Here is a 15757-nt window from a genome sequence, read left to right on the forward strand (position 1 = left end):
GATTCAATCTCTGAAGAGTTCAACAGAAAATTCGATGATCTGGCCAATCATGTTCGAGTTCTGGAAGAACAAACCCACAAGGACGCACAAACACTAGCTGGGATGATCCACCAAGTCACAACAGAGCAGACAAGACAAGGGTATGACATCATACAAAACTCAAGTGATATTGTCGAATCGAAGCAGTAGATTAAAGAAGTCAGAGAATCCGCCTTCTGGTATAGAGAGAAGACAGACGAAGAGTTGCTGGAGATCGAGCACAGGCTGAACAAACTCGAGCTCAAAACACGGGAGATTGATGCAAGAATGGAACAGATGCCCAACATTGAGAAAATTGTGAGATTTTCTAAGAAATCTCCCAAAGATCCTGGTGAAGATGCACAACAACACCGCGGTATGAGTTTAAATGATGTTAATTTACCCAAGAAAGAGGCTGAAGAGGTCCGTGCCAAGTATGAGAAAGAGGAAGCACATTATGAGCAGGACACATTCGGAGCCGCGGGTGCAACCATCCTGACCGCGGAAATTGATCGTTCAGATTCGCCTCTGGGATTTGAAAGAAAGATAATACATCTTCTGTACCAACTTCAACCTCCAGCACCTAAAAAAGCAACTCAGGAAGAAAGAGATCAAATTTCAGATGAAGAAACGGATTGGCAGGAATCATTACCTTGTATGATGGCCATGGAATGTGTTGAGGACTCAGATGACTCTTCAATCCAAGAAGACCCGCAATGCAGCAAGATAAAGATGTCATACATCGATTCAATCATTGAATACGACGCTGCAACTTTCTGTTGTGAGTCCTATTCTGCGTTTGAAACACCAGCCAATGCTTACAGAGAAAGGCAAGTTCGAACTCTCCATAAGGTCAAGACTGCAGGTCAGTTTCTTATCTTTTTTTCTATTAGAGGTGAAATGTTTAAAAACGTGCTTTGTGATTCTGGAGCTTGTCTTAACATGATGTCCAAGGCAATTGCTTTGAGACTTAGTATTAAGCACCTGTGCAGGACTAGAGCAAGGATTAGTCTAGCTGATGATTCCAATGCAACACCTCAATGAATAGCTCATGACATTCCTTTGAGAATAGGAGATTGCATCGTGCATGTCGACTTCTACATTGTCGAAACAAGAGACGCAACATATCCAGTGATTCTCGGATGGTCTTTTCTAGCAACTTCCGGAGCTATAATGGACTGGCCAAACCGGAGGATTTCGTTTGCTAATATCGACAAAGATGTCTTCACAAAAGCTGTCCCATACAACAGCAATGCAGGAAAACATTCTGCAACAGAAGAGTTTGAAGAAGAACTTTGGAGTGACGAAGAACCTGCTGGGCAAAGCAAGGAGATGTCGAAAAAGACTTGTCTCAGGACAAGATCTTCTTCATTGGACTAAGCCAAGTCCAACACCAAAGTCGAGGTAAACGACTTCAAACAGAAGCGCTTAATGGGAGGCAACCCATTTAGGTATTGTTTTCTTTAGGATTTTTCTATATTTTTCTATTGATCTTTTTCTTTTTCTTAGTTTCAGGTTTTTTTTATAAAACAAAAAAGCCAAAAAAATCAAAAAACCGAAAAAAAAAACTAAAAAGAAGTATGGTCCCTGATTGCTCGGCGCAGCAGGAACCAAGGAGAAGCAGGAAACATGCCACATATAAGCCCTCGCGGTCGCAGGTATTCTGACCGCAGGAAACAGCCCTTCGACCGCGGCCGCGTCTTTCTGACCGCGGCCGTGTCTTTCTGACTGCGGCCGTGTCTTTCTGACCGCGGCCGAGCACCACTTTACCGCAGTCGCGTGACCCCTGACTGCGGCAAATGGTCGTTGAGATGATACCCAACCCCAAACCACCCACTTCACCTCATTCCACCTCACCAAGCCCCACTCCACCTCATTCATCACTTCCCACCACCTATCACCTTCCCAAACCTCTTCGAATGGATCGGTCCATCTCCACCTGCATCCCAGATCCAGGTAAGTTCTCTTTGGCCTTACCAATTCGATTATCCATGCATTTTTCTCATCCAATCTCGACTTGTTTCATACTGAGGACAGTGTGATTTAAGTCTGGGAGAGGATTTCATCCCTTTCTAACCACTTTTCTTTCATGAGTCTTGCATCATCTACACTTTTTGCATTTTCCTTAAAGTTTTTCAAAATCGGTTTTCAAAACAAAATACGTTTTAAAGGGAATGGTGAACATAAATCAATGATAGTTGACTGCATGCTTTTAGACTGTTCCTAGTGACATGCTCATTCATGATTTAGGACTAGACTAGGCGGTAGCTAAGCACATTTGAAACGAAGTACTCCAGAGGAATTTGAATGATTTCGATTTAGATGAAGGAATACACTAGCTCTGTTTTATTTGGACTTAACTTGGAATTCTCTCATTGAAACATTAGACCATGGAAACGAATCATACATTCAGGACTCCTTTATCATTTTTACCGCTCTCTGTTGATCCTGAATGGCTAGTTCATCTTTAGCTAGTTCCTCACCTTAACCAATCCTCTTTCAAACCACATGCACTCTTGTTTTCTATTGTCTTATATGCAGATATGTGTAAAAACGTTGGAGAGAAAGAGGAACGACGCAGTTTTCAGTCACCAAAGACAGAGGCCTGCAATTTCCCGGAAAAGTTCTCGGAAGGATTCAACACAAGAGAAAGCTCAATTTGCCTTACAAAAATCTCAAATTTTGGTACGATCTCGTCCTCTAGTCTCTCTCTCCTTTAAAGGCAATCTTGTTCAAAAAAAAAATCCGAAAATAAGAAAGGAAAGGAAATAAAAGCTTTAGAGAGTCTAGAGAGGTCGAATTTTAAGTCCCAAGGCAACTGGAGTTCGATTCTATGGAGTTTTGGAGATCATTTTCTGATTCCCGGAAAGAATCTAAGTCTGGGGGAATAGCTTTTCACAACAAAGGAGGAAGGATTATGCAACAACATTTGGCAAGAAGAAGTGACTGAAAATTGCGGTCATCAACAGGTCCTTATCTCTCTTGCTGTTTTGCATATTATCTTGCATCCTCCAGATTCATCAGGTAACCCGAAACACTTTAACTACACCACTTAAACAACCTTTTAATGCCAAACGCCGTCTACCCTGGATGATGTCTTTAATGAGAATTCACTATTGCACTTAATGAATGTAGCGAGCTAGTTGACTGGAATCAAGATTTAGATTGTTAAAGTTTTGCATGACGGAAAAAGTAGACTATTATCTTTTGTGTCTTGGTGAGAATTTTCTAGACTAGGTTGTGGATTGATGCACGATCTTTGGTCCTAGTTTAGGAGTTCATGTCTCTGAGATTTGTGCATTTCTTATTTTTGTTTTCACTTAACCAGTTTAGACTTTTGCTTTGTTTGAGGACAAACAAATGTTTAAGTCTGGGGGAGTCGATAACACCGTATTTTGACCACTTTTATGGATCGTTTTAAAATACTTTTTCTATGTTTTTAATTGCTTTTAAGTACTTTTATTACGTTTTTCTAGTAATTGTAGTTCCAAGACTCTTTTCAGGAAACTTAGGGAAAAACTTAACAAAATGGATAGAAGACCAGATTTTCAGCTCAGAGTCAAACCGTCAGAAGTTTCACCCCTGATTGAAGGCCTTCTCACTGTGTGATCCAGCTCAAATTTGGAGATCTCAAAGATGAAAGTATCAGCTTTCCATCACACTTTACAGCTTGGCAATCCAACGATTCAATCAAAAGATACGCGAAGAGCAAGATGTCCCGTAAACCAGCCGGCAAGCATTTCCACCCGCGGCCACCAGCCTATTTCCCGCGGTCACAAGCCTCATAACCGTTCTCCGCGGTCACGTACATCCCGAACGCGGCCAGACAACTCCAGGTTCGAAGGCCCATTTTTGAAGCCCATATCATTTTTCCAGCCTCAATTCCGGAACCCTAAAGACCAAAGAGCATTGGAGACTATAAATACTTATCATTTAGGTCGTTTTAAAGAAGGGAAGAAGAGAGACGAAGTACTTTACAAGAATTTTTCTTTAAGCTTTTGTTTTTAGGTTTTAGGAAGAGAGAGATCTATCTCTTGAACCCTTGTTCTTTCTTCTTCAATTTCGGTTTCTGTACTACTATTTAATACTATGTTTTTGATTTCATTCATCATGTCTGAGTAGTTTATTTGTTGGGTCTAAGGGATTTTTGATGGGGATACATATGTTTGATGAGGATTCCATGAGATATTGAAGCCGAATCTTAGAACTTTTTCTTCTGAATTCGTTTTTACTCCTTGAGAGTAGCGTCATGAACTACAATCTGATCTAGATGCTTGGTGACACGAAAGTGTTCATCCGGTGTCAGATCTAGTTTGGGAGAGCAAAACAAATATAGGAGTGGAAACCTACCTATGAGCGATTTGTGAATGCTGACGAGTCTTAAACATAATGCATCTCTTCTCTTCCAGGGCCAGAGTGGAAACCTACTGGTCAGGGTTGAGAGAGATAGTTGTCTATGATCACGACAGTGGCGTATTCATACGTCCGTGACTCCAGTTCGAAAAGTTTAAACTAAGATCTTATTAAATTTACTCTCTAGCAATGTTTTGAATCGTTCATACTCTTGAGAAAACTTCCCTGAATCCCAGCGCCTCTTTTTCTATATATTTACACCGATTTTCATTGAAGTTTTAGTCTAGTATTTTCATTCTCCCAATCGATTTTTATTAAAGCAATTAGGTTTAGCTGTTTTTCTTGTTTTTAGTCGTTTTCGTTAAGTTTAGTTATTAGGTCATTTTAATTTTCGTATTTTCTCGTTAAGATTAGTTTTTACGTTTTAAATATACCATCAAAACCCTCACAAAAATCGTCTGGTTCTAGACTTCCTTACTTTATATTTCTTTCAAAGGCTTTTGCAGGAAAGATCCTCCTTCCCTATGGATTCGATCCCTAAGTAATACAATCGATCAACTGTGCACTTGCGGCGATTGATTTTATTTAGGGTAAAACTTGACACCCTCGACACACGACATATCACTAACCTACCAGGGGTAGATACCTCCATGGATTTTGTTGTAGGATTGCCCAAGATCAACAACAAGGATTCCATCTTCGTAGTGGTAGACCGATTCTCCAAGATGGCCCAATTCATTCCATGTAACAAGACCAATGATGCTACTCAAACCGCTGATCTCTTTTTCAAGGAAGTGGTGCGTTTCCATGGAGTTCCAAGGACCATAGTCTCTGATCGAGAAACCAAATTCCTCAGTCATTTCTGGAAGACATTATGGAAGAAACTAGGAACCAATCTGCTTTTCTCCACCACTTTCCATCCACAACCCGATGGCCAAACAGAGGTAGTAACCCGGACACTCTCCACCTTGTTGAGAGCTATGGTGGGTAAGAATTTAAGAAATTGGTTATCATGTTTACCTTACATTGAGTTTGCTTATAATCATGCTAAGCATTCAGCTACTAAACAATCTCCCTTTGAAACTGTTTATGGATTTAACCCTTTGACCCCATTAGACCTCTCACCGCTTCCCCAAGCTGTTTATTATAGTGCATAAGGAGATACCAAAGACAACTTTGTGAAGAAGCTGCATCAGCGGGTCAAGGAGAACTTGGAGAAGAAAACCGAGAAGTATGAACAACGAGCTGACAAGCACCAAAAAGAGCTCACGTTTGAACCAAGAGACTGGGTCTGGCTTCACATGAGAACCGAGAGGTTTCCAAACCAGAGGAGATCAAAGTTTTTACCGAGAGGAGATGGACCTTTCCAAGTTCTAGAGAAGATTAATGAAAACACATATAAGCTTGAGCTGCCATGTGAGATGAACATTTCTCCAACCTTTAATGTTACTGACTTAGCTCCCTTTCATGTTGGAGATCCTGTTTTTAGGTCAGAACCTTTTCAAGAGAGAGGGAATGATGGGGACATCGAGACAAGCATCACACTAACTGATGAAGAGCCGATCAACATACCCACAATGAGACACGCACCAAAAACAAGATCAGGCACTAAGAGCTTAAGAGAGGAGTTCAACAAGTCCATAGAAGGACTGATCACACTCATAGAGCATAAAGAACTCAAAGAGAAGCTACTCAAATGGGAGATCAAACGAGAAATACCAATGGAGCCACTAACCGAGTTCAACACCTTAGAGGCACAAGACTTGGAGATCACGGTAGGATCAAACTGTGAGGACCCTAAAGACCTTCAAGAATTCAAGGACACCAAAGAAATGCCAAGCAATGACTACTCTCACATCAAGCTTCAAGCTATACCATTCTTGCCGGTCTTACAAGGCAACAAGGAAGCAACCTTGTTTGTCATTGCTAAACAGTTGAAGCTCTATCCTTTGAACCAATGTGAGTGTTTACATTACAGAATATTCTCACGAGTTTCTTGTTTGTTTTGCAGGAACTTTTCCCTTAGTCGTTTTAGAGTTTTAGTAGTTTTTCCATTTTTTTTAAGTGAAACGATAAGTTTAGTACTTCTATTTTTTAACTTGCTTGAGATCAAAGATCAACAAATGCTCTTCTTTTAAAACTCTCTCAAAACCTAAAGTCTCAAACTCATAAGTTATACCACAACTCTGGTATCTCCTTATATATAAGTTTAGCAACTCCTAAACCTAATGGAATTAGATAACTCCTAATTTCCTTTTTTTCTAATCCCATCTCTTTTAGGAAAACATAAGAAGAATCTAGAAACTTGCACTTCAAGCTTCTTTCAAGCTTATTCTAACAATCTCCCCCTTAAGCTTGAAATAACATTTAAACACTTCTTGGACTCCAATGAGATCTCTCATCTCTTTAAACTTGATTCTCCCAAGTGTCTTTGTCAAAATATCGGCCTTCTGCTCTGTTCCGGGAACATGCTCAACATTCACCTGTTAATTCTCAACACATTCTCTGACGAAATGAAACCTTCGATGTATATGCTTGCTCCATCCATGGAACACCGGATTTTTGGTCAAGGCAATTGTAGACTTGTTGTTTATCTTGATAGTTACTTTTGTGCACGAGCTCCCTGTTACCTCACTAAGAAGTTCTTGTAACCAGATTGCCTGTTTTGCCGCTTCAGTTCCAACCATAAATTCTGCTTCACATGATGACAGCGCCACCGTTTCTTGCTTCTGTGTGCACCATGTTATCAGACATTGATTCAGGTAAAAGATATGGCCAGAGGTACTTTTACCATCATCTATGTCGACATTGTGACTGCTGTCACTATATCCTACAAGTCCTGCATCTGCTTTGTTCACTCGTTTGAACGTAAGTCTATAGCTAGTAGTTCCACGCAGGTACCTCAAAACTTGTTTTAATGCTGCTCCATGAGAAGTCTTCGGTTCCTGCATATAGTGACTCAGAACACTGACACTGTAAGAAAGATCCAGTCTGGTGTCCAATAAGTAGCGAAGGCAACCAATATTCCTCCTGTACTCCTTCTCATCGATACCTCTTTCTTCTATTGCCTTTGAAAGCTTCAGACCCGAATCCATTGGAGTATGGACTGCATTACATGCTTTCATTCCTGTCTCTGCAAGTATTTTCTCCGCATATCTCTCTTGTCTTAGAGTAATGTCGCCTTCGTGTTGTAGAACCTCAATGCCAAGATAATATGTCAATCTTCCAAGGTCACTCATCTCAAACTTCTGTGACATTTCTTTTTTGAACTCAAGTATGATACCCAAACTAGAGCCAGTGACTAGGATATCGTCTACATACACGGCTACAAGTAAAAGATCCTCCTTCTCCTTCTTTCAATATAAGGATGCCTCCTTTGAGCACCTTATGAACTTCAACTCTTTCAGAATCTTATTTAATTTATCATTCCAGGCTCTTGGTGCTTGCCTGAGTCCATAAAGTGCTTTGTGCAACCTGTATACTTTATTCTCACTTCCTTTAACCTCAAAGCCTTCTGGTTGTGTAACATAAACCTCTTCCTTCAAGTCTCCATGCAAGAAGGCAGCCTTTACATCAAGATGATGTATTTCCCATCCGTTAGAAGCTGCAAGAGCAATGATGAACCTAACTGTTTCAATTGTGCGACTGGGGCAAAGACCTCTTCAAAGTCTATTCCATGCCTCTGAACATATCATTTTGCTACAAGCCTTGCCTTGTACTTGTTGATGCTACCGTCGCTGTTGCGTTTGATTTTAAAAATCCATTTTAATCCAATCGCTTTTCCTCCTAAGGGAAGATCAACAAGGCTCCAGGTTTTATTCTTTGAGATAGACATCATCTCATCTTTACAGGCTCTCTCCAAACCTGTAACTCTTTGGCTTCACAAAAATCCCATGGCTCTTCATTGATGGTTAGCAACAATCTTTCTCCTTCTATCTCAGCGATGCACACATAATCATTCAGGTACGCCGGTTTTCTTATGAGTCTTGACGATCTTCTTAAAGGTTGTTGACTCTGATCTTGCTCTTCCAAGACTACTACATCATCGTCAAGACCTGTTTCTTCTTCGTCTGTATTGTCATCATGATCGGAACAATTGTTTTCCCCTGTTTCTTCCAAAACTTCTTCTTCGTCTTCTCTACTAGTTCCTTGCTTTCCAAGGTTTATAGAGAAAGTTCCAGGTTCATCACAAATTTTCCCTTGATGGTTCCACTTCCATCTTTTCTTTTCATCAAAAATTACATCTCTGCTGACAACTATCTTTCTTGTTCTTGGATCTACTAGGCGATAAGCTTTTGATCCCGGCTCAGTCCCTAAGTGCACAAGTATCCTTGATCTATCATCCAATTTCTTTAGATGCTGAATCTCTATTCGGGTGTGTCCAATACAGCCAAATATGCGCAGATGCTCAATGCTTGGTTTCCTCTTCTTAAACGCTTCATAAGGGGTTTGTGCATTTAGCGACCTTGTGGCTAGTCTGTTGATGAGATAAGTAGCATGTCTCACTGCTTCTCCCCAGAGGTAATTTGGAACACTCATGAGCTTCATAATGCTTCTAGTCATCTCCATTAGGGTTCTGTTTCGTCTTTCTACTACTCCGTTTTGTTGGAGTGAATAAGGAGCAGTTAAGTGTCTTTGTATTCCTGCTTCTGCACAGAAATCTAAAAACTCTTGGGACATAAACTCGCCGCCTCTATCTGTCTGAAAGGTTTTGATCACTGCCCCTGTTTCTTGTTCGACTATCGATTTGAACTTCTTAAACTTCTCAAACGCTTCAATTTTCTCTCTTAAAAGGAGTGACCGCATGTATCTTGAATGATCATCGATCAATACAAATATGTATCTGTTATTTGAGGTTGTAGGTGGCGTGATAGGCCCGCAAAGATCTCCATGGATCAGCTCAAGTACATGGGATGCTCTGTACAATGAAGCTTGAGGAAACACTTTCCTAGTTTGTTTTCCAAGCATACACGAAGCACATGTCTCTTTGTCGATAGAAATATTGGGAATTCCTGTGACCAACTTCTTCTTTATCATTGTTTTCAATGATCTAAGCCAATGTGACCTAATCTTGCGTGCCACTTTGCTGAATCATTTAGTCCCATTACTTGTAAGCATTGCGTATCCTCAACCTCCATGCACACTTTGTATAGATGATTCTTTGATCTGTTGGCTTGAACAAGTAGTCTTCCATCTTTATCATGTAGTGTAAGATAATCCCTTCTCATCCTGACGTCGCAACCTGCCTCTGTGACTTGCCCTAGACTTATGATGTTGCTCCATAAGTCTGGTATAAAGTAGACATCGGCTAGTACCTTTCTTTCACCATATTTGGTTATAAACAGTATCGAACCCTTCCCCTTTATGTCTAAGTGAGAGTTGTCTCCGAACCTCACTTTTCCTGTAACCCCTTCATCGATTTTGGAGAAGAAGTTCTGATTCCCTGTCATGTGGTTGCTAGCTCCGTTGTCTAAGTACCAAATGTTTGTATCTCCCGTTTTTGTTTCGAACTCGCTAGGCTTGAAGCTTCTTTCGTTGAGGTAGACTACTTCACGCATTATCAGTTTCTCAGCCTCTTCGGTGTCATTACTTTCGGTTTCATGTGTTTCTTGAAGCTTGAGCAATCTATCAGGGCAACTAGATGCATAATGCCCCTTCTGATCACATCGATAGCAAACTACGTTTGATAAATCTCTGCTTTCATTCGATCTTCCTCGACCTCGTCCTCTGCTGTAGTATCGTCCTCCTTGACCTCTACCTCTACCTCTGTAGTCACTGTTGGAATCACGAACTGTTTGAGATTCCGTGTTGGCAGACATCAGTTTGCCTTGCTCTTCTTGAACCTCTGCTTCTTCTTCGGAGATACGTTCTTCATAAGCTTTCAGTCTCCCTACGATATCTTAGAATGTGGTGGTGTTAAGGTCCAATACCTGCTCTAAAGAGGCAACTATATATATGTAGCGTTTGCGAGGAAGGCTTTTAAGGAATTTCTTCACGACCTTGGACTCATCGATGCTTGTTCCTAGGGCTGCTGATTTAGAACAAATCTCAGATAACTTGCTGTTGAAGTCGTATATTGTTTCGGTGTCTTTCATTTCAACCGATCGAATTCTGCCATTAACGTTTGTAGTCTTGCCTCTCGGACTCTTTCGGCTCCTATGTATCGTTTTTGGATTGAATCCCACACCTTCTTTGCCGTTTTTAACTCACCGAGTTAGAGAATTAGGGTTTCAGGTATCGACTGAAAGATAAATACAGTGGCTACATTGTTTTTCTCGGATTCGTCTGCCTCTGTCTCCACTATATCCCATACCTTGTGTACCTTGAGCAAAACCCTCATTCTTATAGCCCATACCATGTAGTTGGTGGAGTTAAGCATTGGGCATTGAATGGATGACGTGCTTAGTTCCTTCGGTCAGGTGCTTGGGACGATGTCTCCCATGGCTTCGTAGTGTATAATCTTCATGGTCGATTATGTAGCCTGGATCGAACACTTGAAGCTCTGACACCAATTATTGTTTAACTTGCTTGAGATCAAAGATAAACAAAAGCTCTTCTTTTATTTCTTTAGGAAACTCTCACAAAACCTAAAGTCTCAAACTCATAAGTTATACCACAACTCTGGTATCTCCTTATATATAAGTTTAGCAACTCCTAAACCTAATGGAATTAGATAACTCCTAATTTTCTTTTTTTTCTAATCCTAACTCTTTTAGGAAAACATAAGAAGAATCTAGAAACTTGCACTTCAAGCTTCTTTCAAACTTATTCCAACACTTTCTTTTTTGTAACATTTTCGGCCAAGAGAAACCACCAGCTGTCAAACCATTATATAAGGTTTCTTCTCAGCTTGTAACATTTGACCTTCGATTAATAAACTAACCGAGTTTTCTTTAGAGAACAAAACCTAGCCACATCTAGCTCTCTCTTCTTCTCTGGTGCGATTCCTTTGAAGCTGAGAAACCCCGACTTATCACAGAGTTCTCCATCCTCTGTGTGACGTCCTTCACTCCATAGTTACCTTGTGTTTTCAACCCATCATCCATCTTCACCAAATCTACTAGAGAGATCCGTACGGCCAGCTAGAGATTCACCCCCATCCACACTCAGTGTAAAAACATCTCACAAGTGTTCCTACATCATTGTTGTTGTACTATATATTGTTATAAAAGATAAATGTAATTTTAACACGATTATGTATAGATCAATAGATGTCAAAAACAATTCCTCTATAACCTGGTCGACTCTTGAGTGATATTCTTCTAGTCCATGACCACGGACCACGGTTCAAAATATTTCACACGGGAGAAATTCTCGTCTACCAGTAAGTAGTGATGATTTATTCTATCCTGCCAAAGTTATGTTCTCATACCATCAATGGTCCCCTTTTCTTTTAATGAAATGTGTTATCCCCATATTACCCTTAATTGTGAATTAGAAAATGAATAATCGACCAATGAAATTAAGAATGCTCAGCCAATCAGAAGTCTTTGTGGGAATTGTCGACCAATAGGAAAGAAGGGGATTTCAGCCAATTAAAACATTTTGAGCCTACTGGTCCCCTCTCTTTTAATGAAACTTGTTATCCTCATATTACCCTTTTTTGTAGACAATTCTATTAATGGAAAAGCCCAAAAGGCAACAAATGGTGCAAATACAAATACAGCCCAACAAGAAGCACAGTCCCCATCTTGGGATTCTTGATAATTTCAACCAATCAAAAGTGTTGGAGGTTTCAACCAATCAAAAGTGTTGGAGGGAAATGTCGACCAATAGGAAATAGGGAGGTTTCAGCTATTTAAAACATTTCGGATAAAATTTTCAGCCAATCAGATATCAGGTCGGTTCTGCTCTTTTTCAACTTTCTTGGGTTTGGTGAAATCAGAAAACTGGGTTTGCATGCAACATCTCCTCCGCTTTAATTCGGGAAATTCGACGGGGCTTTTACTCTTCCATTCCAACGCTGAAGGACGAGGTAATTTTTTTCTTCTTCCCTGGCCTCTGCATTTTCTTGTGAAGTCGCTGATTGATTCGATTTTTTCCAGGAACAATTGGGTTGGGGATATAATTTCGATTTACAAAATAGGTCATTTCAAAATGGGGAGAGTTAAATTTTTTATTCATATTGGGTCGCATATGCTCTTTTAGTTGACTGGTGAGGTTTAATCGTAATGAGATTTAGTTTGTACACCAAATTCGCCGATTCAGGATAACTAGAACAATTTGATTACAGTATGAGTTTTCGTATAACTCGGAACATTTGGTATTAATGAGTTAAGTTGATATGCAGTGTATAAATATTTTTTTTTCAGAACACAATGATAACAAACGTAATGTTTATTATGGAGGACATTATTCAAGTACCAATGATAAATGGATTTCAAGAGAAGGTTCCATGTACGGTATAATGTTTAAGACATCAAGCTTATAGGAGATAAGCTATACCGATTTAGTGGGTAGGATATGCAAGAAGGTCGGGATCGGAGAATTATCCACAAAGTTGAATTATATTCCGGTAATAGTGCAAACAAAGACACATTGGTCTATTTTGGATGACGATGATCTCGGTATCTATCTGACGTTGTTTGATAATGAGGGACGCAGAAGTGTCTTGAATGTAGAGGTCATCAATGTAGATGGAGTGTCTGTCGTGGCTGAGCAAATTTCACGTGTAGAGAGGGTAAGTACTGTTGTTGTGAATGTCAGGGAGGTGAATGCAGCTAATGATATAGCGACTGATGGCGTATTTGTCGACCGCAATGCTGAGTTTAATGATGGTGCTATTGTTATTTACACAGGAAACGGTTCAACATAACAACAACATGTGTCGGTGATGGAGAATAACGAAATTGTTAATCTATCTCGTGAAAATGAGGAAAACGGTGGAGATCAAGATGACATAAGTCAAAAACATCGAATGCTTGATATTGTTGATCCTCGAGACGGTGTATAAGAACAACGTATTCAACGTGAATGGGAGGATGGTTTGAATCTGAGAGTTGGTGCAGAGTTTAGCTGTAAGCAGGATCTAATAGATTTAGTTTACAAAGGTTCTCATAAACATTGTTTTGGCATCACTGTACACAAGTCTGATAAGATTCGATACTATGTGAAATGCGGTCAAGCTGAAACTGGGTGTAACTGGTATATAAAAGCCGCTAAGACAGCTAACTCATATATTTTCACGGTTAGAGTATATAGGAAAATGCATTCTTGCTCTCGGGCTTCTGCGTGTACTAGCAGCAAACGAAGGAAAGGCACACCTGGGTTAGTTGCAGTAGTTGTTAGTAAAACTTACCCTTGTCAATTAAAACCACCAACTCCTAGAGATATCATGGCTTTGGTTCAAACTAGAGGTTGTCTGGAGGTATCATACTCTACGGCATGGAGAGGCAGACAGAAAACTATAAGTTTTGGTCGTGGTACTCCAGAAGAGAGTTTCGAGCATCTGCATTCGTATTTGTACATGCTAGAGCAGTCTAATCCTGGTACGACATCAAGTGTTGAAGTGGATGAATTAGGAAGATTCAAGTACCTATTTGTCGCTCTGGGTCCTACCATTGAAGGGTTTGCAGCAATGAGAAAAGTGATAATTGTTGATGCAAATTTTTTGAAGAATGGATTTGGTGGATGCCTTGTATTTACAACAGCTCAGGATGCGAATCATCACCATTGTCCCCTTTCTTTTGGGATAGTTGATGGGGAGAAGAATGATAGTTGGAACTGGTTCTTTACTAACCTTAAAACCCGTATACCTGACAGTTCTGAATTGGTGTTTGTTTCAGACAAGAATGTACGCCTGATCAATGCAATAAAGGAGTACCCGCAAGCTAAACACGGTTTTTGCATTCATCATTTGGCCCAGAATGTGAAAGTGAGTGTTCAAAGAGAAAAGATTTAGTTGTAGCCAAGTTCATGGAAGTTGCGAGGAAGTATATACAGAGGCTGAGTTTCTTGAGGCTTATGGTCAACTGGGAGAAAGGTATTCGGATGCAATTACGTATTTAAGTAGTAGTTTGCATGAGGAAAAATGGGCAAGGTGCTATTTTCCGGGAGAAAGGTACAACATCGACACTAGTAACTGTGTAGAGTCTATGAACAGCATTTTTAAGGATGCGAGGAAGTATGCTATATTACCTATGATGGATGCTATCTTGGCAAAGGTATCTGAGTGGTAAAACAAAAATAGGAAGGAGGCTGCTACAGCACCTGAAGCACATAAACTTGTTCCCTATGTCGAAAATGTCTTACACGTGAGTGTTGGAATTGCTCAGTCCCTAAATGTGACTGAGCTGAACTCGTTTCTGCTTGAATACGCTGTGATCGGTGGAGATGGGAACACTTATCTGGTGAACTTGAGAACCAAGTTTTGTTCATGCAGACGTTTTGATATAGACAGATATCGTTACGTCCATGCACTTGCCGCAGTGAGGATTTCTATGGCCAAGGAAGATAGAAGTGAGGACATCCACTCGCATGATTTGTGCTCGAAGTATTATACTAGTGCTGTGTGGACACTTGCATATACCAGGGCGGTATACCCTGTTCCTCATTGTTCACAATGGGTAATTCCAGATGATATCAAAAAGAAGATTGCCCCAAAACCACCTGAGGTCCCAAAAAAACCTGAAAGAAGGCAACAGAGAAGATTTTCATCGGTTAGAGAGTGTGGGCCAAGACCAATTAATAAGCGTAAGAAAAGGCAGGGTAATACTCAGGATGGAGTCGGGAATGCGCATGGACATACTCAGGGGAATGAAGGCTGGGATGCCAGTAATCCTGAGGTGAATGCGCATGGTAATACTCAGGGAAATGAAGGCTAGTGGCCTTATACTCGTGGTAATCCTGAGGAAAATGCGTAGGGTTATACTCATGGTAGAGGCTGGTGGCCTTATTTCACTGCCAGTAATCCTGAGGGGAATGTGCAGGGTTATACTCGTGGTAGAGGCTGGTAGTCTTATTTCACTTCCAGTAATTCTATCTGGTAGCCTTATTTCACTGCCAGTAATTCTAAGGGGAATGCACAGAGTTATACTCAGGGTAATGGAGGATGGGATCGAAATTAAAATGCCAGTAATCCCGAGGGTAATACTCAGAGTGGAGGTAGTACTCAGGACAGTTAATAATTTTAATTTGTAATAGTATGAGTAACTTGGTACAACTATGTTCAACTATTTTCAGCTCTGGGTTTAGGGTTTGCTTGTTCTCTCGTGTTTAAAATTGAAGAAAACTCTGTGTCAATGTTTTCTAACAATTATGGAAAACGAGTGAGAACGTTCTGTTTCATTTCATCGGAAAATGTGCCAATCAGATACTTTTTAAAATCAGAATACGTATCATTTAAAATCAGTTACTTTTTATTTTATCAGAATAAGGGTAGTGGGCC

The 15757-nt window shown here is 40.3% G+C and overlaps 1 protein-coding gene across 1 annotated transcript; it reads left to right on the forward strand.

The window, feature by feature from the left end:
* The first annotated feature begins 13576 nt into the window (after nucleotides 1-13576).
* On the forward strand, nucleotides 13577-15194 carry LOC112089704. The gene is made up of 3 exons (XM_024160452.1): nucleotides 13577-14210; nucleotides 14260-14534; nucleotides 14646-15194. Exons 1-3 carry the CDS (start codon nucleotides 13577-13579, stop codon nucleotides 15192-15194), a joined length of 1458 nt encoding a protein of 485 aa, XP_024016220.1.
* Nucleotides 15195-15757: the final 563 nt, after the last annotated feature.

This window comes from Eutrema salsugineum, unplaced genomic scaffold, assembly GCF_000478725.1.
Source record: "Eutrema salsugineum unplaced genomic scaffold, Eutsalg1_0 scaffold_11, whole genome shotgun sequence".
NCBI classification, from domain to species: Eukaryota; Viridiplantae; Streptophyta; class Magnoliopsida; order Brassicales; family Brassicaceae; genus Eutrema; species Eutrema salsugineum.

Excerpts from the sequence above, each read along its gene's own strand:
- LOC112089704 (XM_024160452.1), top strand. The coding sequence starts at position 13,577 with ATGCATTCTTGCTCTCGGGCTTCTGCGTGTACTAGCAGCAAACGAAGG. Across the intron at positions 14,211-14,259 it reads GTACCCGCAAGCTAAACACG|AGAAAAGATTTAGTTGTAGC; the intron begins GTTTTTGCATTC and ends GAGTGTTCAAAG. Across the intron at positions 14,535-14,645 it reads TGGATGCTATCTTGGCAAAG|TCCCTAAATGTGACTGAGCT; the intron begins GTATCTGAGTGG and ends GGAATTGCTCAG.